Here is a 27274-nt window from a genome sequence, read left to right on the forward strand (position 1 = left end):
AAAGGATTCAGAAGTTAACAACTCAAATTGTCTCTTTTTATTATTGATACAGTTATAAAGCATATTGCACAGGAAGTCCTGACCAACCTTGACAGATAGAATCCCCTCTAAAAATGTGTAAAATATAAAATAAAACAAAAACAAAAAGCATAGGAAGCCTGCACAGTTATGAAATGAATCAAAATACACTCCATACTTTGTTCTGTTGTTTTTTTCTAAGCATTCTTTGCTCTTTATGAATTATTCAACAACATATTGTCAGCCCTAAGAATAGCATACACTTCTTGGCATGTAATCAGTTGAGTCACATACTTCTGCTTGGCAAATCATTACTGCTCACACTGAATAACTTTATCATGAACATGCGCTATAATCTAATGATGCATTCATTTTGGTAAAACAAGAGTCACCCTGTGAATTTTACTCAACTACTTTGCTAAAGCCTTCTCACAAAGTTCAATGAGAAGTAACAGAGGAGCCTCAGAAAATGCAACTTGTATGGGGTTTCTACATCACTGCCATTAAAATGTAATGCCAATATTATTTAGGCAAAATTACTGACACTTTGTCATAAGCACTGCCGTACTGGAGGTAAGTGAGTGACCATCACTGAGGAAATTTGTTGTGCAGGGTTTTTTTTTTTTTGCCCATTTTGTCTACATTGTCATTTACTTAATAGTGACTTTATATCATATTCCTGAAAAGGTCTTAACTTAAAATACCATCACCCATAATCTTCAAGCAACAAGAAAAAGACCAAAATCCTGAAATAAAAATGACTCCCACATCACACATTAGAAAAAAAGAAATAAACAAATATTTTCAGTTTTGCCTGCAGCCATTTGGTGTCACATAAACAATTCAATTTGTTCACCAGAAGTTGTTGTTTTCATATATGTGTGTGTATGTGTGTGTGTGTGTGTGTGTGCGCGTGTGTGTGGACACACTGTTAGCTTCCCTGTGGTTTCACTGCATTACCTGTTGTACAGTCCAAGTAACTGGGGTACTGAGGAATTTCAAGTGTGTGATATGTCCATGTGCATGTGCAGTGCAGAGGGCGTACGACTCTCTGAGTCACATTGGCACCACCGGTCTGTAAATAAAACTCAGACTTGGTTTGGGCAGGCAAATGTCTCAAACTCTGGAGTCTACTTAGGCAAAAAGCAGCATCAGCATGTCTCAGCTCTGTAAGGCCTGACATGCCACGTTTGGCTTTAGTGCAGTTATCTGGCGACTTCAAACCTGCATTTAAGATTGTTTTACACTGCTTTACATGAAATACATAGATCTGTAAACATTTATGATGTAGGTCAGAGTTATTCAGTCCTGATGTTTGGGACCCAGAGCCCTGATGGGTTTCATTCTAACGAGCCAATCAAGGACTGACTGATTCAGATTAAATTGAACCATCTGGCAGGACAGAAAACAACAGCACACATTGTCCCAAAGACCAGGACTGAAAAGCACTGATGCAGCTCACAAGTTTTGTGGTAACACAGTTCCTATTCACATCTCAGTTTTGCAAAGTTTAGGGCTTTGTACTGTTCAGGACCAGATACAACAAACATCCATGATTATAATGTTAAAATAAATAGGCAGTATTAGTAACATCTCTTCTGCCTGTAGACTCATCTTCACCAAGTCATTCATTTCAACATCATGCTGTATTACTTATTATTCCTACTTATAAGATTTAAAGGATAAGCCTGGTGATATTCTCTATTTTCTTATAGTCAACAAAGACCAAAACCAGTGATAAACAAATTTAACGAGCCTGATGTATCTTACTCTGTGGACTTTCAACGTTATACAAAAACTATTAAAAACACATAAATGAGTCAGAGTTGCACTAAGTGACATGTTTCTTCATAACAGTGAAGAAATTACTTTCAGTCAGTCCTAGACACAAAGTCCTGCTGCCGTAAGAGCTCAAAAGTGCACCAAATCAGTGACTGAAAACAGCCCCCAACTACTCCTGTTTGAATAACAGTTGATAAAGAGTGTCCAGCTCTTGTAGCTGCTGTTATTGACAACATCAAAAATACAAAATATCATCATCCTTATCCTCTAGTTAAAGTAGACGGAGAAACAATCTTTAAAAAAGACCACCACCATTCTTATGTCTTCAAAGTTCTGTTCCAAAATTTGTTATTAGTATTAATAAAATAAAAACACAACCTGAATAAACAAACCCCAAACCCCGTTCCAAGTTATTTTCATGTAGTTGAGTGTGTAATCTGACAACAGCCCTTATGCATTTATAACATCAGCTCAGGTGTCGCTTTGCTCATAATTGTACACGTGCACGCTTTCCTGGTTTTTCACTCTGAAGACGCAGGTCAGGGGAGAGTCTCTGAATGTTGGATTGTCTGTAAGAGGAACAACTACATTATGCATATTAGTGATGATCTCCCCGACAACAACAGGCAAACTGAAGCAGGTGGGCTAGGATTATGTGTAGACGGGACCACGTGCTTATACACATACACAGTATATATTTGCATCGTGTTTTCCTTCCACATTTGGCACTGAAAAACAAACTACAGGGGTTGAGGGGGCAGGGCGGTGGCCGATGAGTCGCACTCTTCCAATGACATTGACATTTCTTGGAAGAATACAACAGACTACCACAAGTACAAACTTCCCTGTGAAAAGGCTTTTTTTTCTGGGAGAAGGTCGACGTCTCGTGTGTGGGAAGTCTTATTAAAGACTCAATGATACATGCTATTGAGGGAGGTAGATGGACTTGATTATTTTACAAGGCAGGTGGTTCGCCTCAGCCGCCTTGCAAGTCACCTTTGACACACTTAAGAGCAGTGGGGTGTCAGCCGAGTTATTATGAAATAGGGAAAAAAGCTAAGCATTAAAAACCAGTCAAACAGAACCTTTCACAAGCATTACACCCCAACAATAAATATTCTGTCTCCTTGCATCTAACACCTAAGTAGTTAAGTTAGCCTTCTCCTGTACAATAACTTCATTTGCCGTAAATGGACACGGTTTTAGGACCTAGTTTAAATTGCAACATATACAAACTCACGACCACCTCAGTCTCTTTATATCTAGAGCTGAAGGTTCACATCTGTTTCTTCGGGGAGATCTGTTGAGTGTGACATCAGGATGACGTCCTCAACAAAGAGGTTAGCTCTCAAGACCTTTGGCTGAAGTTCTCGTCTCTTCCTGTGCTTAAGATTTGAAGTCTATGATTATCATAGGCTGATTGGATTTCTAGAGAGGCTAGAAAGAAGAGAAAAAAGGTGAACAGGTGTCAACGATTTCTGTCTCACATAACCACCGTCTTCAAGGGTTAAAATATCCTCAGACACGAGAAAGCTTGTTGTGTCCAAGGAAGTCATAGGCAGGATATTTTGGTCAGTAATGAGTTTTCACTTGAAGAATGTGGAAAATAAATCCAATACAGATCCAAACTCTACAAAAACCAGTCCCTCAGAGCTCAGCTGATTAGAAAGATAAAAGTCTGGCGTCCTGACACAGATCTCTGGTTCTGCTTCACATTCAGCAGCATCAGCCGTGGGAGGAGAAGATGGGCCTGCTGATGTTGCTGTTGGTGGTCATGGCTGCCAATTCCCACCTGGGGTGGACAAGAGGAAGAATTAACAACAAAAAATGTTTTTCATCTTGAGGAAGATGGGAGGCTCCAGGATAATCACATTGTATGACCATACTACTGAATATATTATCCTGATGTTTTCAATAACCTTTTCTGATTCTGATTCTAATACACAACAGATTTCTATTTAAAAATCTACAGCACTAATAATCACGTAGTTGTGTGACATTTGCTCTCGCCCTGTGCTCCCTCTTGTCCGAGCGAAGGACTACGATGTGGACGAGGATGAGAGGAGGCCCCGCTGTAACATGAGAACCAGGAGCACGGGCTGACAACAGGGTCTAGTGCTGACCTGATGACAGGTCAGAGGTCGAGCTCCAGATTGTTATCACTGGCTCTGGTTTCACACTCACTCCCTCTCAACTGCTTTGTTCGTTTTCTTTTTTTTCGGTGCGCGTGTGTGTTTTAAGAGGGGAGATTGGCATTGGAGCTGGAGATGCCAGTGAGGGGCAAAAAGAGTCTTGTGACCCCACTGAAAACTCTCTAAGGGTTAGAAACACAACTGCAAACACTAAAGTGGGGAGGGTGCAAGGTGGTAGTGACGGTGTGAGAGAAATGAGAGGCTAAGAGGAGTAATTAGTATCATGTTCCACCAAGAAAAAAAACACTTAATGCAACCCCTCCATTTCAGACACACTTGTCTAATGAGCAACATCAGCTTGACAAACTCTATTCATTAAGGATATTTGAGAAATGGTTTTATACTTGAAATGGACAGACTGAATACTGCAGCAAAATATTATGCTTTACATTATTGGGGAAAAAAATCATTGATTTCAATGAATGTGAACCTGCCAATTTAAAAACACCACTTTGAACATTTCACCTTAATATGCAGCCGAGTAAAGGAGGCTGACAAGACAGGAACTGCTGACAAGACACTATTTTAGATGCATATTCTGCCTTTACATGCTTCAAAATCTAGTTTAAAATCTCTAACACAGTTATTACAACTTCCCTACCCTGTGATTACAACATCACAACATGTCAATGTGATGCTCTCCAACTTTTGAGTCTCTCTCTCTCTCTTTCTCTCCCTCTCAAAAAAAGAAGTGTCAAAATAATTTTCCAACTTGTCAGCGAGAGGGGGAAATTATGTATTATTAATTTAATTAATCACAATGGGTTCTTGAAGCAACAATGTTTGCCTTTTACTTGTACTGCATCTCCATTACAGTGTCTTTAAAAGTCTCAAAAGGTGATGTTTTTCTCTGAGAAGGTAGATCTTTGCATTTATTATTTCACTGTTGTTTTCCGGCTGTGAGTATGAATTTAACTTGGAGGAGATGCATAAAAGAATCAAAGCAGGTTACATTGAAAGTCCTCTCTAAGATTTTCATCATGATGCCAGAATAAAAGAGTGTGTGTGAGCATGTTCTAAGAGTAAACTACTGAGCCAGTGACTAATACTGTTACATCCTGTCTGGCTGTGATGAAACAGAACCATTAGCACCATTAACTAAACTCTACCAAGCACAGGTAATTGATCATTTCACAGCTGGCTGTCTAAAGTAGCAGCTTGCAGAGAAATTATTTTCTATTCTATTTATTTTTCCCAGAACTTTATTAAAATAATGCAACAATGATTTGTGGAATATTACAAACCCGCAGAGGCTCTTCATTTTGCTGATGGCACAAAATGAATGAAAAGTGTTACTATTTTGTACCCACATAAACAAAAGATAAGTTTCTGTCACCTAGAAAAGAAGTTTTGCAGTTCTTGCAGCTTATAAACATTTTATCAAACAGAATTGTTTTTCGCATGTCAGTGCAGCACTTTACGTGCAAATTGCACACAGACAGACAGATAATGAACAGACTGAAAGCATCATGCAGATTATGCTAATGTTTAATCGTGATTGTCTGATTGATTATATAATTACATACAAATCTTACATGTAGGGACTTAAAGTAAAGTCAGACAAAAGCTAAGTAAAACTTGCACTGGTTAAATGAAGGATAATGAGTCATAATTTACCTCTTTGAAAAACAGCCTCATTATTCAGAGAGGCAGAGTGGTGGCAACAATGGCAAACATAATACAAACTGCATGAACATTAGTATGTCAGTTCTATGACAAAACAGCACTAATGTTTGAGAAGGGGATGCTTGTCTGACCTGATATCATGTGGGAGTCCGGACTGCTCCAGACTGTACTGAATAACAGCTATTTTGCATAACGTCTTCAAATTAGGGCCTGAAAAGAAGAGGAAATGTAATGAGTCACAGACTGATCATAGACACTAATCACACTCAGGCTAAGAATATCCATTTCAGCTGTGGGAATTCAAAATGGAGACAGGCAGGTCATATGTGAGAATCTGCAGATGAAAGGGGTTAGCTCTGCTCTCCATGATGTAAAAATCACCATGTTTTGTTAACAGCACGCTGCAGAAAAACAGCTCAAACAAACAACAGAAATCACACATGGGAACATGTAGAACATGATGATGCTGGTGTTAAATTAACTTCATACACCAATCATCTTATTATAAACCTCCTTCCCAATGCTAATTACAAACTTCCTCTCTGTTACTATCACCGTCATGGTTGCTCCACCATATGGTCAGTGATAAACAGTGCGAAGGCACACGCGACTGGCACGTGGAGGTGTATGCCACAGGGGATGCCACTGGGTACTGCCAGTCCCATACGGTCCCTGTGTCCCTGTGTAAGCCCACCTACACACACACTAACTGTGCCTTGACAGCATTAACGGCTACCCCATTGCTGGCAGGACATGGCTATATTTGGTTGTCTGTGAGACGGAAGTAACCCCATGTGATAACCCAATGCAGGGCCAAGGCCAGGCTTACTAGGTGAGAAATGAAGCAGTGCTGTAAGGAGGGTACTGGTACTGTAACATTTATTGCAGAGATTGACAGATATCTTATTTAACTGAGCAAGGTGGCTGAAAATACTGGGATGGTACATGGTGACTTGTGTATCTGGAGGATAATGACAGGGATACTTACTGAAGTCTAAGATATACAGGTCTGAATGATCCATGAGGTTAAATTCATCCCCCATTCCTTGCTCTGGACAGGGACTGTAAAGAGAACAAAGAATTATTTTATAAGATTAATGCTGTCAACAACAACAAAAAAAAACATTGAAACAAACTATTTACGAGTGGTCAAAGCTTTAAATCTATCCAGGGGGATAACAGCAAGGTCTCAGACTTCCTGTCTGTTTTCATAAGCATGAATCACACAATGTGTCAGTCACAGAATTCCCAGCAATTAGGTACCAACAGTGTCCCTAACACTAACCACCCTCTCACCATCTTTCTTTAGTCACTTAAGTTCATAGTCAGGGAGCTGCAGATTGCTCTCGAAAAGAGCAGTACTGGTAACACAGCGCTCTGCTCTCCTTATCATGTGCGGGCATGATTTAAGCCCACAGGAAGTTGAGCACTGCAGTGAGACGGCAGGCTGGTCCTTGCTGATAGACTCCCAGACCTGTGCAGCCGTTGATATCACTGCACATCTGTTTCCTGCCACAGCTAAGCACACACACACCTGTGACACACCTGGTGCACCACAGCTTAAAAAGCTTAGCTGTGTCACAACTCTCTTCAGTCATCATCTTTGTACCAATTAGTCAGTTATCAGTTAATTAAAATGCAAAGCATGGCCTCTTGGAAGGAGAGCATATAAAAACGCACAGGAAGCCACAGCCTGTGGGATTGAACTAATATTTTAAGGAAGATTTATTCCCACAAGGCAGTGAGTATATTCCTGTAAATGTATTCGATGCACCTCATTGCTTTATATGTAACAACAGTGCACAAAGAGACCTGTCTAAGTTGGAAGATGAAAATGCACATTATAGTTTTACACTACCCAGAGGACAGTTTCAACCAAACAGGTGCCTTCACCAAGCCGTTTAGTGTCTATGAATATCTATCATGTAGAATAACTGAGGGATTTGGCAGCCAGAATTGGTCCTACAGAATAATTTCACAAGATGCTTTTCTGCTACGCATGGACTAGCCACTGTCTGGCAAGTGTCCAACTGAAGACACCATCAGACACCACCACAGTACTGCTGAAGCAATTTAGCAGAAACTACTTGTTTTGAATTGCTTTGAATTGCACTTGTTATATTTCCCCTTTCCTTAAATACCTTTCCATTTTTCATTCTTGCCCCAAACCACCCTCTTGCTGAACACAATATACTCTCTCCTCCTCTGTCTCTCCGCTCATCAATCTCTATACCTCTTTCCCGCTGTCCTCTCCATCGCGTCTCCCTTTTGCTGCGTGTTCAGGATGTTGTAAGGGTTTTACGTTGCTAATCTTCCCTAAACAAACACTGTGGTGGCTTAAAGCGGCCAGGAGAGGTTTAGAGCACGAGCGCAGTCGTCCCAGGGGGCCAGCTGGGGAAGTCATTACGCCCCCTGCCCCCCAGGGAGGTGATCCACCCGGGCTTACAGCATGAGCCTTTATCAGAATACCTGCAATCACCCAAACCCCCCACCCTCCCCCCGTCATCATCAGGCTGTCTACTCCTGGACCTGCAGTTCATTGCCAGCTGTAACATTACTGTGCCGATTAAAATGGCAGTTTTCAATTCTGGCTCATTAAAATCAAGAGCAATGCAAAATATCAGGACTTTATAACAGTTTTAAAAAATACTACTGTTGGAACTGATTGATTGCTACAAATGCCATCTGAATGAAATTACAGTAATTAAAGTCATTTATTAAAACAATCAAAAACACATTTTATATAAACTACTATGAACACTGGTCATTGACTTTCATGGTGGCATTGAACCTTGTCCAGAGGATATTTACTAGGACTTCAGACTGAAGTGTCCTTACACACCAGCCAACAGTCGGCTGCTGGATGCCACAGAGCTGTCATTAAGCATCTGTGGTCCCAAAATAGCCTGTAGTCTTTACTTTTGCAATGTGTCTGTCATCATTGGCTCTAGTTTGTCCTTATCAACTGCTAGTCACAAATTCATTTTGTTGAATATCATGACCTTTATTATGAAAAGGATAAATCCAAATGACTTTAGCTATATTAGATACTGTAGGTGAAGAAAAAACACTAACATCAACAGTCTGTCTTCATTACACAAGTAATGAAAAGTAGCATCTCTATCTAAAGCACACACTGTGGTAGCTGTCAACTACTGTGCAAGCTCACATGGAGAAAGGGTACAGGCCTTGGATGCTGACGCGTGAAAGGGAGCAGATAAGAGGATGCTTTAACAGGAGCAACGAGAGAGATGAAGATTGCATCCCCTGGGACAAGGCTTTCTCGCATGCTCATGGATAATGACAGCCCGGGTGTGAAATTCGGCAGAACATTAGGGCATGGTAATGCTTTATTGGTCACTGCAAAAAGGAAGAGGCTGAAGAGGATCATAGAGGCAGAGGAAGGAACAAGGAGGTGGTTAGGGGGTTCTGATAAGCTCCTTTTTATACAGCCTGTACAGGACGGGAATGTTGGGCCTTTATTCCACCTCATTGTTCTGTGTTAACAGTATGAAGACAGAATGGGAGGCATTGCTGTAGGTAGTCACACAACCAAATCAATGTAACCTGCATTGCAGGACACTGTTGTCTTATATGCCATGCATTTGATTGCCAAAGTGCAATCTAAAAGTACTCAGAGCTGCATTATGCCGGTTTGGTTTGGTTCAGTGTAAACAAGCAAAGCCGGCATAATGAGGGATCTTCTTAATGGCAATATAGCAGGATCTGTATTTAAAAGGGGCTATAGACTGGCAGTAGCTGGAAGCGGGAAAGTCACAGTGTGTGACTTTATGCAGTGTCCTGGTGTTTGATGGGTCACTTTGTTACTCGATCAGCAAAGTATCACTATGTGTGAAAGTGCTCCTCCCCCTACGGCAGTAGTGGTTCCCAGTCTGAATGAGGCCTGAATGATGCCGCTCCCCCACTAAAACAACATGGGTTGCTATTTCAAACAACACTCAATGAGGGTGTCTAATCACCCAATTGCCAGGCTTTTCTAGCAATGCACTGCCTGCTCCACCTCATTATCTTCCACTGAGGTCTCAAAACGGTAGAAGAAAGAGCTGAACTACTGTCCTGAAACTAATGAGGGAGCACCACAGAGCCTGGGAACGCTCCGGACTCTCTGAGGTGTCCAGGAATTTAAGAGCCCACAAATTTTGCTAATGACTTTCAGAAACAGCAATAGTGCAAATAAAATGACGAGAAAAAGATTGAGAGTTGGAGGAAACTCCAGCAGTGACACCTTTGCTTTCCAAGTCTGTTTTCAGCAGCTTCATTGGCCATATCCTCATTCTTGGGAGTGATACGATCTGCATCCTTTTCCTTTCTCCACTTCCTATTGAACTTTGGTCCTTCAGAACCATCTAGTGCACAGGAACTCATCACGCACTACAACTTCCTGCAGAGGGCCTTATCAGGACAGCCAGACATGCATCAAATTATTTCAGCAGCACTTAAGTATTGAGTGAAAACATTGGGAACCTGCTGGGAACAGGTAGTATAACAAACCAAAGGAAAAAAAGAAAGTAAAGTACTTCTACATCAATACAGTATGCAACACATGAACCATGACTAGATGGATATAAGTATAATGCACACAGCACTTTAAAAAAATAATTTAAGGAATATAAGATTATGGCTGCGCAGTGGCAAGACTGTGAGGTAGGTAGAAAACATTTCTCCCTTTGAGAGAGCATTGATTTTGCTTCCCAAAGTTTTAGCTGTATGTATGACAGCATGCAGCCATGCGATTATTAAAAATGTCAAGTAATTTACTGCAAGTAGCTGCAATTATTTGGTAATAAAATTCTTTTGACTTCTTACCATCACTTTAAAGAAAAACATCTTATTAAATGACAAAGCCTGATAAAAGGGGTTGACTGGACTGTTAAGAATCCTGCAAGAGTTGGCAACGGTAAACTAAGCTAAACTTTCTTAAACAAATCCAACAGACTTAGTTATCACAGATCGATGGTTTCCCGACAATTTCTTCTGCCTTAATCTTCACTGTCTCACCTCATCTTACCAAGCTATCTGTGCACCCTCCTGGGCAGTGGCTGGACAGTGGATTAAGAGCTGTAGCTGCCCAGACCTAAGCCCCATGCAGAGGGTGAGATACAAACTACAGCTGGCTCCCCAAAAGATACGCTTGACTTAAGATTAGGCAGAGGAGATGCCAGTCGCTAGTGAGGCACACATGCATCTCAGATTGCAACCCCTGTGGACAAAATGTAGTTGGACTTGGTGGGGGTACTCGAGAGGAAAACTGGCCTGACAAATCTCAAGCAAATACAAATTCAGCCCCTTTTATCAGGAGAGGATGTTAACAACCTTGCTGCCCATAAAACTGTGGAAGTGGACTTTAAATAGTGTTACAGGACCTTGAACACAGCTGGTTAATATACAGGGGAAGGTCTCAAGGGGTTGTCAAATGCTCCTCTATAGCTGGCAGTTTCATTTTGGAAAAATAAGTTACTTCCTCTATAGCCCCAATCTTCACCTGCAGCTCAAGACTACAACTCAATGTCAGCCATCAGGTGACACTCATATCAGGAGATACTGATGAACATACAGTGGCTACAGATCATAGTCATAGTACATGTGTGGTTATGCTTCATGTCTTCTATCAGAATAACTAATTAGCTACTTTTGCAAGCCAACATAAGCTTATCTTTTCATATCCTGCTATTTTACTATTGCTACAAGTGTTTCTCCTCATGTTTGTCAGATCATTCTCTTTTACTAACAAAAGCCTTGTAGTGTTTCAGCAAAGTCTATTTTACTGCCAAGCTCTGTTGTTTAAACATGACTTGCTGATTGTGAACAAATAGACAGATATTCTGTTAAATCATTTGGCTCGTGTGTTTTGTTTGTAATTTTTACTTGTCTAGATAGTCTGGCATTGTTCTACAGAAGGGGGCTGAAACCACCAGGAGGTGTTTTGGTTGTAATGACAGTAGTAAATCTAGTTAATTTAGACACGTCAATTTACATGGACAACAGCATCACAAATAGGTGACACATATGCAGGCTGTTTATCTGAGCCGCTGTGCAACACTCAACCCTATGACACCTTAATGTATACAGCCTATTAGTGGGTTAAGGAGGGTTAAGATGCATATGAAATACTATCATGAGCTTGTCTTTGAAGAGTAAATCACAGTGTTGCTGTGCTGCCCCAAGGTCTTGTCCTGCCACGTGCGGGATGCCCCGTATCCTGTTGGGGTCACCTCCACTGTTTGACAGGTTTTATCTCAGGCATACGAAACACACACACACACACTCACAGACAATTAATAAAGGAAACTTCTGCAGCCTACCCTTTGACACTAAAGGCCAAACGACACCACGTGTGCGGCATTAAAATCTATGGTGTGTTGATAGGCATGTCTCCATGGAGCCATGCTCCATTGTGGCAGATTTTAATTACAGGCTAAGTGTAGTAAGTGCTTAAAAAATGGCTCATATTTACATTGAACTATGATCAAAATAGAACGCAGGAATTTTCATGCAATGCCTAGCAAGAGGAAAAAAATGCTTTAGAATTGTTCTGCCTTGGTCCCATGTTATGTTTAGTCTAACATTTGAACTGTCAGGTTCAACAATGATAACAAGCTGCACTTTAACCAGCTAGGCTATCACAACAGCTGCCCCTTCAGCCATTGATAAGCTGTAAAATGGCCTTGTAGGTGATATCGAGGCACCAGGCTTTTGACCCTCCTGATCTACTAAACAAAATCACTGGACTCTGCAGTTGCTCTCCAGTTCAACAACTTGCTGTTTTGAAATGACCAGTTAAATTCCACACAGATTAAATATCATGGCGAGATTCTGGTGGATTAAACAAGAGGTTCTCTGCTGGGATGTTTTGGCTACCAGTGAGATTACCTGGTATGTGGTCTCCCTCTTTCTCATAGTATATAGGAGCCACACACTCTCCCTACCTGAATGCTTGCAACAACTTGTTTGAATTCTGCGTTAAAACTAAAACAGACTGAAGCCTACAAACAAATTATACCTAATCTTATATTTAGAAATTTTTTACTAAACCAGGGTTATGAGCAGCAATGTTTCTGCATCTAATGTTAGGAATGGCGTCAGTATGCTTTCCATCTTTGCTCCATGTACCAAGCCAAATGCATATTGCCAAATGGGACACATGCGTTAGGGCTGGCAGAGCAAGTAAACATGTGCGTGTGCATGTGCACCACTCTGACGTCAGCTCGACAAGAGGAGCTGTGAGTCATTAAGTCATGTGAATACATCCAGACACATGGCACACTACACCGGAAAAGAGAGAGAGATGGAATGGGACTCAGTGTCCTAATAGGAAATCTCAGCAGTGACCGACAGTGGCTTCCACAATTTGACTGAAATTCTGAACCAGGCGGAGTGATTCACAGAGACTTTGATATTTGCGGTTTTAAAATAACCTCCTTTTGAAAAGACCCCAAAACAGAATGGAGTGGAACACAAACGTGGGGACAAAGTCACATTTAGATGTTGGCTGCAGCTGTGACTGAACTGAAAAGAGACAAAGACCTAAAATCAGGCCGAGCCAATATCATCCAGCTACAGAGCTGTGTTTGCAGACCTCTCATAGATGTTTAGAAAGGTAAATGAATGTTTACAAAATCAGGAAAATTAATATCTGTGGTAGAGCTTTAACCAACATTTATTTTCATTACTGATTAATCTACAGGTTATTTTCTCAAGTACACAATTATTTGTTTGATCTATAAATTATGTAGATGTATATAAATATCTGTGGAAAGTACCCACCAAGAGTTCTGAGTCCAGTGTAACATATTTAAATGTCTTGTGTTTGCTCAACCAACAGTCAAAACTTTCAGACATTCAGTTCACTATAAGTAAGACGTAATGTAACAACAGCCACTATAAAAAGATAAGGCTGCAGCTATAAACCTCATTCCCTGCAGAAGGCACAAGTATTAAAACTGCAGCAGCTGTTACTTTCTTTGTCTGTAGGCCATGACAGCAACATTTTCTACATTTGCAGGGCTGAGCTGGTGGTATCACTGCTTTCTTTCCACGCTAGTATTAGCATCTGACCAAAAAAGTTCTCGCTTACAGAGAATCTGCTGTCAATTATGGTGTATCTCTACTACCAGTAACCTCATCATCCTTTGTCTGAACTTGGTTTCTCACATCACTGGATTACATAACAGTCAGAGCCCTTACCTGGGCCTGCCTAAACATAGTGATGACAAGAGACTCATTCATCATTTATGGCCACTTCTGCACTGTTAGACCTAAACTGACACCCACTGGCTGCTGCTGCTCACTGTGAAAGCCAATTAAAACGCTTTTAAAGAACTCTCATCATTAGCAGTCCATATAAATGTGTGGAAGGGCCAAAAAAAGCATACAAACCCAATTCTACAAACGACTGGGACTGTTTTAAATCTTAACATTTAGACAGAAAAGTAAGCCTTCAATTGCAGAGTGACATTTGAACATAAAGAGGTGTTTTAAATCAGTCATCATTACAGCCTTCAGAGAGATATGAATACCCGTCAATATATTCCCTAAATACAATAATGGAATGAATACGCATCGTCATGTCCAAGTAGTTCAAGGGCCAGTGCCAGATTTCCCTTCGCAGATTCCAAGCTGTCTGCTCCCAGCATGCCAATCTGTCATGTCCTTGTTCACATCCTGCCCCTGATAGGATGCCCTGTTCCCAAGCTCAAAATGCCTCCCGATTTAGCCCAACCTGAGCTTGTCGTAAGCAATTATACACAGAGTGTGATGAATGCCAACAATGACAACATAAGCTCAGCAGGAGATCAATAATCTATATGGCACTGTCTTCATGTGCAACTCAACTTCAGCTGTGTTCAGTTCCTCGGAAGGTGAGAAAATAAAGTTAGCATAGCACGTTGGGTGTTGCTTGTGTGCGTAGGTTAAGGTCAGTGCAGGTGGAGTTAGTCATGCACGGGTCGTCCTTCGTGGGGCAGTGAGCAGGTCTCAGTAAATGAGTGTAGCAGAGGCGCTGAGGGTATATCAAGTTGCACTCTGTGAGAAAGAATGCCCCCTTAGGTCATAAATCAGAGATGGGGCAGAATTTCGCGCCTCTCTGCAGCTCAGCAGGCCTGTTTACACTGACGAAAGTGGCACTCAATAGACTACCACTAATGCTCAGCCTGTCATTTACACACATGCATATACGCTCTGCTGATCTACCTTCAAAGAGGTGCAAGTGTGTACCAAATAAAATACTCAAAAAACAGAGATTATACTGCACTTAATCCTGCTTTATGGCAACCAATTTAATAACAACTCAAGAGAGAAATTCAATGCAAACATGTTCTAACATTAAACACTTGGTGAATTTCAGTCATAATCTCATCTTTATTCTCTGGAGTCCATATTGTGCTGTTGATGTTTGTTTTACAATCATGTCACACCTCAGTGTTACGTCCAGTCCAAAGTATAGCCCCTTTGAAAGCAGAGGGCTCTTGGACTTAATAGTTTTATTGTCCTTCACTAAAGTGATAAATTATTCCTGAACAAATTCCTGCAAGTAAAATAAATATCATAAACTGGGAATAAATATCAACAGAGAGGTTCTGTTTTGGATCAATTTGAAAGGACAAGCAACCCAGAAAAACAAGATGTGGACCATAAATTTCAACACAATTTCCTTAGCAGACCTACCAAAATGAGGAACCCACAAAAAAAACACAAGCAAGGTGTCCAGCAAATAATTCACGACAGCCTGTGTGAGCATTTGTCAATTGCACAGAGACAGACACCAATAACTTTTTCGCCCTGTTAACTGCTCTCGTGTTGTTAGGTCATGCAAAAATAAACACAGGAGACAAGGCAATGCCTGGTTTTCAATATAATGTTCTCACTAAATGAGTTGTGTATAATGAAAAAACACTTGCTGTCTAATTTTAAATCATTGCAAATAATGACGTTAAACACCAACTGAACCTCAGTAAGAAAACTTTCTTAGTAAAGAACAGAAAGCAAACAAACGACTGTGGCAAACAAATGTGTGTGTTTGTGTGTCTTAGTATGTGTGCTTATGGCAGTTCCTGTGTGTAAGAGGCTTAACTGTGCTCATGTAAACAACAAACATGCAGTGCTGGTCAAGAAGAACCTGTGTGGCCACAACTCGTGCAGAGTCTGTAAGGATCATGCTCTAATTTGTACAGTAACAGGAAACAACATCTTGGTGGACTTAGGACAACAGAGCAACCACTGTACCACAAAGCCCTCTACTTTACAAGCAACACAAACAAAACAACATTCTCCCTAAATAAAAAAAATACTCTGGTAGACAGTAGAAAAGTTGAACCCTGGCCCTGGCCAATCTGCCCCAATGCTTTAAACAGGATGTTGGAGATATTGTGTGGTGTTTGATTTCTTCCTCTGCTCAGCCAGCACCCTCCATCATTCCACTGGCCCCCTATGACACTCCCTTTTCCAGCCCTATCTGCTAACAACAGGAAATCATGACTCCTTAAAACCCGTCCTGGACTAATCCTGGCGAGAAACCAAACAATGAATAACAATCTTCAAAAATAAGCATCGTCTTAAGCTCTTCATCCATTCAGTCGAACAATTTCTGCCTCTTCCTCAGTTCCATATCAATAATTCAATCCACTGACTTTTGACTGCTACTGTTGACAAGCAGAAGATTTTGTTTCTTACAACTAAAGTTACTAATCTGAAGTAGCCTTTACAAATAGATCTACTGGAGTGTTGTGAGAACAGCAAGAGTGTGTTTGTGGACTACATATTGCACTTCTCTAAAAATGCTCTTTTTTTTTGCATTTTTGCTTAATTATCATTACACATACTCTACCAATTAAAAGATACTCATCATTTTAATGAATATAATGCTGCGTCATAATGGCTAAATCTAGATTACGCTTGTGTATTAGGTTGTGGTCCTCCCCAAAAACTAACTAACCAGCAGATCCCCCGAAGCCTGAAACCCTGAGGACTTGAGGACCTGTAGACGTAGTGGGGCTGAGAGGACTCTTATCCAGAGCCTCCCGATCTTCACTATCAGGTTATCCCAGTGGGGCTTGCCTGATAACACCAGCCTTGCTGATAACAGTAGCCCAGGTCCTGGACTACTCTGGACCATGCTAATGCCATTAGCTACCTCATTACTGCACTGGCTGCTGGCCTATCACCAGCCCAGTGGCACCTCACCAGCTACGAACCCCCGGCAATCACTACTGTCTTACAGCCAACAAGGGACTCATCACAGACTGCTGTCTGCAGGAGCCAGACCCTTAGTTTAGCATAATGAAAAAACAGGGCGGCATTTCTCTTGAGAACACTTGCTTCATACACATTATGACGACAAACAACGAAAAGCTTCAAGAGTATGAGAATTTAACTTTTGACTTTTGACTTTTAACTTTTAACGTTTGTTTGTAAAGAAAGGAGTTTGAAGTGCACTGAAATAGTTATCGTTAATAACATTAATATTTGGTTGACTTTAGATTTGTGTGTTTAGATGTTTAAATGTGTGCAAAGCAGATAAAATGGGAACTGAACTCTGCCATTTGTCCAACTAAATTCAAGTTTTGTATGTCCTATGCTTTTGAAATGAAAGAGTGATTATGGTAAGATTACACTTTACTGAACAGTTCCTCAGGTGAGATTACATATTTTAATAGAGTGACCACTTCACTTTATCTTATCTCAGTATCTTAATATCTTTGTATATCTTTGAAAATAGCCTGTCGTTGAAAATCTAAGTAGCTTGTTATTTAATATCCTGGCTCCAGTGTCTATACCATTTCTCAGAATCAGGTATTTTCAGCTGTGCAGTAAAAGCCTGAAAAATATTTTCATGGCCAGAGTTGTTGTCACCAAGAATGTAGTTATACAAGTCAACACAGTCACCTTAATACACACCAGTCAAGTTCCTACAGTAATTTATTATAGCTTTGCAAAAGGTGACACGTTGTTTAAATGTTTGCTGTTCTCTTTTGAGGTTATAGTTTGGGAAACCAGTGAAAGTCTCCTCACTATGTTAGTTTTACCCACTTCAGGAAGAAACAGACCAAGATGGAGATAAATCCTAATTCTAAACCTGTATATATGTTTCCCAAAATAATACAATAGGTTTTAATAATGATAAATGCGTTCCTACAAACACCTGGATGCAGCGACAAGCAAGACTTTTCAATGCAGTCTCTTTTATTCAACTGTAATACCACGCAACAATGACTCTGACAAAAATAAACGAGGCATGTTGTTCATTATGATGGATTACCAAACTCAAGCAAGTTTTTTTGCAAGTTGGTTTTTAAGGTGCCTGAACAATGGTGTCTGGAGCCTATGACAAACACATTTTTCAGTCTGAAATACTTAAAGCATGGATCCATAGATCTTTGAAAAGTTCATGTAAACTTTTGACTTTAAGACATTTTGGATATATTCTAGATTAAGAAGCTGGAAGCTGATGACACAAATAAGTGGTGCCAGTTGTATTCTGCATTTAGCTGTGTGGCACCACTCTGTGGATGTGAAAACAACGGCTCAGCTGGCACATGGTGGTTTTATCAACATGTGACGTCAGCTTAAGCTTTTATCAAACAGTTCTGTGTGAGAAATGGATGCAGGGGAATGAAATGAAAAAAACAACTGGATATTTGAATGCAGAACAATTCAACTGCGGTCTCTGTGATGTCTAATCCAAATAACTGTTTTCTCCAACAAACTGGTAGACTTGAATGTCCTACATACATTATGTGCCTGCATGTACATATGCAAGTAACCTTGCTACAAGGTATGTGTCTGTAGACACTGAGGGGTTTTTATTTTCACCTTTTGTCCTTTAGGTTGAGGGGGTAATAAGGATGAAGAGTAGGGGCATGAATATGAGTGAATGTTTGGAAAATGTGCTCAACAGTGACTGAACTGTTTTGTAGTTATATGTGAATATATTAATATTCTTTAATTAGACATAAGATATGATTAATGATATAATTCTAAAGAACTAATCAATTAATTAATAAGGAATTTACCAAACTTTACCAACTACAATCAAAGGGGAAACCTAACAGAGAAAATACTTGGGAGCATTTTTAATTACAGTGCACATACAAACCCTTCAGATACAAAAATGTGTTTTACAGCACAGAAAAAAAATTCCAGTAATGATATTTTGAGCCTCACCTCGTTCCTCCAAAGAGGATGATTCGATCTCCAACCATACAACAGCACTGCCGTCTCCGAGGGCATGGGCCTTTCCCCTTTGGTTCCACCTTCTTCCAGGAAAAGGCTTCTGTTGTGGGCAAGATGAGAATAAAGTTGAGATAACAATATTTACGCATAATGATGGAAAAAGAAGAAAAAATAGATGCACATAAGCCTAGCTAACTTCTTTGATAAGAGATGGAAGACTCAGTAAAACTTTATATCCTTGCTTTAAATAGCCTGAGAGAGGGATCTTTAGAAGAGCAAATTGTGATGTCTGTTGGCTACGTCATGGCAACTATACAAACTCTCAGCCACTTAAAGTTACATCAATGTACTATTGGTATTGTGCCAAGGGAATAAGGATAAGTGAATGAAAAGAAGAGAGGAAATCTAACCTTCATTTAAACACAAAAATATTTCAGAAATAGAAACAAATCCTTTCTTCTGCTCAACTGAAGTGGTGATATGAGTGATGATGCTGAAGCTGTCTCAGTTGTTCCATATAAGGATGAACTGTGTAGCCTCACTCTCTCAGAGCCAACAGCATCATAGCATCTCTATAGCAACAGGGCACTCAGACTTTAGTGGATAATTATACTATAATTGAGGTGCTGCCATCTACTGGACTGCAAAGACCAGGCTTTAATGCTTAACAGCAGATATCAGGTTCACCCAGTAAAATCCTCTTCAGCTGGACACCAAAGATTATACAGAGTACTTCACACATTAATAACCTGTGATAAGAGGCTAACTGTTATGATACATATTCTCAGTGTATTAATAGTGTTATCTCAAATATGACTGAACACCATAATACACGGCTGCTGCAGTTTCCCATACCAATACCTAACATTAAAACAGGCAGGGGCAACGGAAAATTAGGCAACAGTCAAAGTTTATTTTCAATAACTAATGTCAGGTGCTGTGTTCAAAACTTTCATGTCTTCCATTACACAAAGTTAATCAATGTAAAATTATATTTTAATTGCCATATAGGACACTAAATTGTGTCACATCAGCTATAACAACAATACTTTACGAAGTGAACACACCTCAGCCTTTCACAAATACACTACAAACCTGAAATTTTCTAGACATTCACTGGCAAAGCTATATGCATGAAAGCAAACGTCCGAATCAGTCGGACCAGACCTGAAGTGGGCTTTATCCTGTCAACTCCCTAGTGTTAAGTCCATGTAATGTCAGAGTGAATAGAGCAGGTAATTATCGGGAGAATTCACAGCGAGTGAGTGGGTGTGTTGACAATGTTCTAACCTGCAGTGCTGGTCTACCTGCAGGCACCACCCCTCGCCTAAACCAAACGGAACATTTCCAGTGGGCGAGAACACGTCTCACATGGACGTATTCCAACTATGTGCTCATACTCTGGACACTGTCCGGAGTTCATAAGTGACAACGGATCAAGACTCCAGTGCCTGAATTGTTTTTAATTCTTTATATCAGCTCTGCCTGTGTGCATGCTTCTGGAAAAAAGACAAGGTTTTTCACACAAAAATGGAGCTGCCAGCCACTATCACAAGACTGCCAATGATGTAATGAGGGAGGAGAGGATTGTCGGCTTGACTCTCTACAGAGGAGTGAGGAGGAAAGTAGGTCAATGTCAGCTAACACTGCCAGTGCTGCATTTCCTCTATGGAGGTAAACAGTCATCAGCACAGGTAGACTCGCCCAATCTGACATTAAAAAGTAGTGAATCACCTGGATTAAATTTCCAGAGGTCGTTGAAATGCCGGTCCAGGCGGGCGTTGTATCCTCCAAATATGTACAGCTCACCGTTGTAGGAAACTAAACACAGAAAGGAAAACAAAATACAAACCCACCCCCAATTTTTATGGTCTAATCACAAAGATCAATGACATCTGCAGCACAGTAAATAGAACCATGTGGCTCAGTTAAATTAGCAGACAGTGTGGGCAAAAAATGCATTCTTGTGCTAAGTAAACTCAGAACAAATAACACTATTAATACTCCCACCAGACAAACAATAAAAAACAAACCATGCCTGAGAACGAGATGGAGAAAGGTCATACTGGAAAATGACTGAATTTTTACACAAATGAGTCACCACAATAAGCAAACTTGAAAATTATTCCATAAGTTCTTCCTCTTAAAAACATATTGCACACTATTCAAACTATGCTAGTTTAAGTGTCACATGGCACCCAGAGTTATCTTAATTGAGAATAATTCAGAGAGAAAGTAATTTTTAAAAAGAGATCATAACAAATTTGTTCATCATAGTGATTTCATGTTTCTTTTTGAGTCTTACAGGCTGAATGACTCCTACGTCCCTCTGGTAATGGCTGTGTTGAAGGGGTGCTCAGCCAGCAGTTGGTCTCCGTGTCGAACACTTTGATCTTGTTGCAGTAGATCTCGTTGTTGGAGTGGAAGGGACCAAAGCGGTCAGCTCGCCCTCCAAACACAAACATCTTTGTCCCGATGATGGTGGCTGAGTGGAAGTCTCTCCAGCGTGCTGGAGTGCCCTGTGAAGGAGAGATGGGAGATGATGCTGTGACTGTTATACCTTTGCACTCCGTAAAGTTTCAGTGTGGAGACAGAGCAGGACAGGTAGGACACTTCAAGACTTTGACTGCATTCTTAAATAACCTGAACTGCACCTTATACAATACTTTTAGGTCAAAATGTCTCTAAACATTCTATGTTTATCATAATCGTGAATGTAAAGCTTCATCTTCACACTGGCAAAATTGAAGTTTCTTCATGTAAACAGCACCACCTAGTGGTCCATGTTACCAGCTACAAAGGTACACAAATACAAACTTCTTTTTAGTCTCTCAACAATAATTATATGGACACTGTATAGATTTTTTTGTGGAAACTCAGGTCTGAATAATATTGCATCTTATACTGTCTGTGGTTACTAGTGAACAATAGATAAAAAAGACAAATATACAATGGTGAAATATGATCTCACTGAATGCTCAACAAAGGCATGCTTCTACTCCCTTTGCATTTAGCTGGCCTATAGCCATGGTTAAGCCTTTCACATGCCTTCCTTTCCAGAATGTGCTGCAATTGTTTTCCACAAATTTTATGCAGGCAAGCAGGCTCTTTCACTTGCTTTATAAATAGGGCAGTGGAAGAAAAATGAAATCTTGTAAAACAGAAAGGCTGTATAGATAATGTCAGCAGTAAAATATTACCAGCTTAATGTAAAAGATAAACCTAATTATAAATATTCAAATTTACTGTGCTCAAGGAAAAACACTACTTAGTGCAGTAGTGAAGTGAAAACAAACAAAATGTAGTCAGCTTAACAGCAAACAGGTTTTGAGTAAAAGCACAGCAGGAATGTTTGTTTTCTGAAAGGAATGCAAGTCTGAGAACATGCAGAAAAAATGTATTATTCAGTCACATGCACAACTAAATCTGTAAGCACCACACTGTAATCTCCTTGATGACAAATTGTTATCAGTTAGGGGCTAAAACTGTGGACTGGTGGAGAGAGTCCTTCCTCAACCAGTTCACCCTAGGGACTGGTGTCTATGTTTAAAACATATTTTACTAGAGTTTATCACATGAGCAGGTCGACTGCACACAAACACAAATGGCATTTCCCAAAAGGGGAGTGTATATAATCCTCTGTGAGGCTTTTTGTACTTGGCCACCTACCAGGGAGCTGCATTACATTGCAGTGTCTTTGTATCCAGCCAATCTGACCACTGGAAGCTTGTGCAGTAGCACTGCCAACCCCAGTAATAACCAACGGTTTGCTGATCTCCAACAGCGCTTTGAATGTAACTGAGCTTGTTGCCAGTCCATTCTATCTTTGTGTTTCTTTGAGTGAGAGCTTTGTGTCCATTTTTATTTGGACTTGAACATTTAATCGGTTTTTGAAGAATTAACTGGTGGTTGTAACTCACTCTGGCATTAATTAATGTCCAAACCATGGTGGTGGTGTCCAGCTTGTGGATGTCATTGGAGAAGCAGTCAGCCTGAAAAACAGCAGAGGAAATTAATTAATTCATGTTTGAATATTCAGAGAGCAAGTCCCACAGTGAAGAGTGATAAAGACTCACCAGCTGTTCATATCCTCCAAATATATACATTGACTTCCGCAGGACGCAGGCTGAGTGGCCATCCCTTGCCCCTGGAACAGTCCCCGAAATCTTGGGTGTGAACCATCTGTGGGTGTCTAAAAAGCAGGAACAGTTTATATTAACTCCAAGCACTCTTGCGAGGGACCTAACTTCTCATTTTACAGTACTGACATAACACTTGAGTCATCTGCAATGGAAAGCCATCACACACATAAGCAGGTGCAGTTTTCTCTCCCTCCCTTACTAACACAACCTCAACATCAAACAGGTGCATCTCGAGGAAATACAGCCTTAAACTAACACTTAACAGCATGAGTTAGGTGTGGGTCTACTTACTGACATCAAAGGCATAAAGCACATTGCAGGCCCCCTCTGTGTCGTTACGCCCACCCCAGAGGTAGATAATATCATCCAGCAGCACAGCTGTGTGGCCATAACGCATATACGGCACTTCACAGACACGCTCGTGTCCTCCCGTCCTCACCGGAGGCAACTTCATCCACCGCAAAGACACTGAACAGTAAAGAAAAGCATATGTTTGACAATATGTACTTAAGACAAACCCTAATGCCAAAATAAATGTAACTACATGGAACTTTCAGACAACCAACACATTTTAGTGTAAAGTAATAAAAAATAAAAGCCGCAATAAAAATTTGTGAAACAACTGGGAGCTACATGTACAAAGAAATTTTTATATGAATTATATAGTATGAAAACATAATGCAATGTCAATCCTCTGAATGAAATCCAAACTGCTTATTTGCCTGTGTGTTTTTATGTATTTTGAAAGGCTCAAGACAGAAAGTGAAACGTAAAATTCTTGAAAAAACAGACAAGTTAAGAAACAGGTTAAAACAAAACAAAGGACTTTACAAGACAGTGGGGACTGTAAGGTAGACATCAAAGAGAAGGAGCACAATGCAAGTGACAGGATAAAATGCTGAAACAATAGCTATGGTGGTCCCGTTTCCATTTCAATCAGCCGAGGGCATCTTTATCAAAGTTTGTTTCCACAGTTCCTTTAATGGCACAGCATTAACAGGTAGGCACAACCTACTTTAGGAAGTTGTAAAACCCTAAAGCAGGTGGCTGAAAACACAGAGGGGAAAATCTGTAAAATAGGTTACAAGGAAAAAAAGGGAACAGTTTTACAAAAGTTAGAGCAGCACATTTAGAGAAAACACCTGTGTTTGTGAGGTAGCAATGGAAAAACAACAGACAGAGAGAATTTCTCAAACCACAGTGGAAAGCTTGGGGGTTTTAATCACCAGCTGTACTGAGTTACCGTTATGGTGGTGAAGGTTCAACAAACTCTGAAACGCTCGCTTATCCTTACTTCCTAATTTGAAAAACAAATATTTTCCTACTTGGTTACAGATAAAACAGGGCATTCAAAGAGGATGACTTTTCACCTATTTAAAACAAATAATTTGAGCACATGCAAAAAAAATTTGAGTAGATAGGTAGGAATGTAAACCATTTCTCATAAATATAATGCATATACTGGGGTTCCAGTGTGGTCCTAACGTAAAAATGAAACACTTTTCACTGAAAAGCCAGAGTGCTCTTGAGACCTGAAAATTGTATTTTTTTTAATTAACTACTGTTGTTTTTCACTTAATAAAACAGTTGCACTCATTGTCAAGAAAATCAGCTGAAAACAAGAAATTGTTTCAAGAATTCATACGCCTAAATTCTGACACTTTCAAGAATATCCTCAGATATAAATGTATATTCACCACCTACCTGTGTTGAAGACATGCACATCAATCTGACGGAGTGTCTCGTAGTCCTCCCCAGAGCAGTAGCCTCCAAAGGAGTACACCTTGTGCCCCACCGCCACAGCAGCATGGTTGACTCTCCGCGGCCCTCCTTCTAGGTGCACCGACCAGCGCAACATTCCACGCGCAAGCACCTCTGTGACTGCCAGTCCTTAGACCATCACTTTGACGCCTGCTCAGACCCCATTAAGGCAACACCGTCGAAACCTGTCATGAAAACAAGAGGAGTAGCACTTTGAGAACAGTAGGGCAAACTGGGAGGGGCAATCAAAGAGAACACAAAGGGGAACTGTTTGTCCTCTTGGGCTAAGAGTTGCTCAGCTCTGCTGTTACTGACAAGCTCACAAGCCCCTGTATTATCTAAGCTGGGAGAGTATTTTAAGAGGTGATTAGACCTACACCTACCACTCTTATTTCTTTCTGTTCACTCTTACCCCTGTGCCCCCCTGCTGCACACAAAAGTTTTAAATATAGAATCATATAAATAAAGGAGTGAGTGTGTTTCTAACCTACTGAAAACAAAGTGATGATGAAACTGTCATTTTGCTGTACTGGCAGCTGGAGGGAGTGGATGGTGATACAAATCAAAAATGTCTAATGAAAACTAAGAACACCTATGTAAAGATCTGCAGCTCATAACTTGAACTTCAACAATAAGTTCTGCAAAGGGTAAAAAATGAACTTGTTATCCTCCATTCATTGCCCATGTGCCTCACAAAAACAGCCTGCAACTTATGAAAAACAAGTGATCCTGCCTCTTGCAAAACCCTATGTGCCCCTGCTTATTTCGTCTCAATGACTCACTTTCTCAATGACCTCCAACCTTTGTTTGCTCTTAAAAATAAACCCCCAGAAGACCAATTAGCGTAGACCTTTCTATTTCAAGCCCACGCATCTCTGAAAAGTAACACAGGCTAGATCTAGGCAACAAATAAATGTGAGTCTAAACTTTATTAAAGTATCTGTTTTGCTTACATCTTACTATGAAGGCTGAGAGTAAACTGACTCCTCAAAATGCAACTTACAATGGTGGCAATAATTGCCTTATCTTTATTGCAGTAATACGGTTTCCAGTATTTCCCTGATTTAATTAAACAATTTTAGCAGTCCTCACCCTGTGTCCTCCTCACGTAGACTTAGAGAACAGGGACATCTTTGTGAGAGCTGAGCTGAGTGGAAAACAGACTCTTCACCCTCCTGACCCACTGAACAGGATATTGTTGATATCAGATGACTAGCCATGGCAACTTCAAGAGACCACAGTGGCTTTGTACATAGTGCAACTCGGTTAACAGACAAGAAAATCGTTGCAACCTACTGCACAGGTCTCGCTGATTGATAAAGCTAATATAGACCCGGTGACATTGAACTGTAACACGGTTCCTACAGTCCAGTTAACGCCTCATACACAAGCTAGTCGGCGATAGCTATGAGACAGTAAACACACAGTTATAAGAAACGGTGACTAACCGCTGGAGTCGCTTGTCTCACAACATCAACTTTAAAAACAAACGTGTATCGATAATAACGCTCCTGCATCCAGCTGTTTGAGAGCCGACTGTCTGGGAGGAGAAGCTGTTGCTAGCTAGGCTAAAGCTAATCAGTATAAGCTACCTTATTTAGCTGTTAGCTAGCTAACCTGGACTAAATAAAAACCGAGCGGCAAGAGTTAAAATATCGGCTTTTATTTCCAACCTTACGAACCGGTTAGGGACAATATATGCAATAATATAATCAGAGGATTATGGTTTCGCTACCTTCTGGTCGAGTCGGTTGTGGTTAACTGGTGTTTAGACAGGCAGTGCTATCTAGTGGTGGCCCAAAACGAACGAACGAATCTTTTCTACTAGTGTTTTTGCGAGTTCGATACGAATCGAGTTTTTCGTCCTGATAAATGCTGCATCCGGGAAAAAGAAATTTATGTACCAATGTCAGACAGTAATTATTGTTAGTTTGCTGTAAAAGCACACAGGGAGCATCAACACATCGCTAGACTTAAATTAAAACATTAATTAAACCACGTTATGTGGCCTTTAGCTTAATGTTTTTGAAGGGATGATGAAGCATATTAATTCATTTTCACATGATACCAGCATATAATGTTAATGTATCTAGGACTCTTGTGACCTAAAAGTTGAACACTCAATACTCGAAAACCCGAAATACTCGATACATTAAAGTAACACTTCATCATCCCGGCACCAGTGGGAGGACCAACCGACTCTCGTGACGTGTTGGGCGGAGAAGCGTCCACTAGCACCCCCTGTTGGCTATTTTCATCCTGGAGAAAATTATTTTCACATTGACAAAACCCAGTGCCCAAACCTCTATTTGCGCTCGTTCTACGGGTTTTAATTAGTATTCATGTTTACACGTTTTTTCATCAAGGAATTCTTTCCATTCTCCAGGGAAAGGTTAAGTGTTTTCATGCAGCATGGCCTGATTAACCTGTTTGGAGGCCTTAGGCAAGTCCTACTTGTTGGCTAATGACCCCCACCTCCCGCCCCTTGGGTATTTTATGTTTAGATTTACCTGTTGCCTCCAGGTTTGACAGCAGCTTCATTATAAAGTTTGATTGAACACAGGA

At 40.4% G+C, this 27274-nt stretch overlaps 1 protein-coding gene across 3 annotated transcripts; it reads right to left on the reverse strand.

Moving 5' to 3' along the window:
- Window positions 1–14: 14 nt before the first annotated feature.
- Window positions 15–26597, reverse strand: klhdc3 (kelch domain containing 3). 3 transcript variants are annotated; one of them, XM_018680235.2, is made up of 12 exons: window positions 26445–26502; window positions 25802–25892; window positions 24653–24894; window positions 23240–23416; window positions 22883–22998; window positions 22727–22798; window positions 21112–21325; window positions 20541–20627; window positions 18798–18906; window positions 6607–6680; window positions 5750–5828; window positions 15–3592 (listed from the first exon to the last, which is right to left on the reverse strand). In XM_018680235.2, the coding sequence occupies exons 3-12, from the start codon at window positions 24804–24806 to the stop codon at window positions 3526–3528; spliced, it is 1149 nt and encodes a 382-aa protein (XP_018535751.1). In that variant the 5' UTR covers window positions 24807–24894; window positions 25802–25892; window positions 26445–26502; the 3' UTR covers window positions 15–3525. The 3 variants fall into 3 exon arrangements, with proteins under 3 accessions (XP_018535751.1, XP_018535750.1, XP_018535749.1); XM_018680234.2 differs by having other exon boundaries at window positions 25802–25856; window positions 26445–26491; XM_018680233.2 differs by lacking the exon at window positions 25802–25892 and having other exon boundaries at window positions 26445–26597.
- Between the last annotated feature and the right edge of the window lie 677 nt (window positions 26598–27274).

Source organism: Lates calcarifer, linkage group LG16_LG22, assembly GCF_001640805.2.
Source record: "Lates calcarifer isolate ASB-BC8 linkage group LG16_LG22, TLL_Latcal_v3, whole genome shotgun sequence".
NCBI classification, from domain to species: domain Eukaryota; kingdom Metazoa; phylum Chordata; class Actinopteri; family Centropomidae; genus Lates; species Lates calcarifer.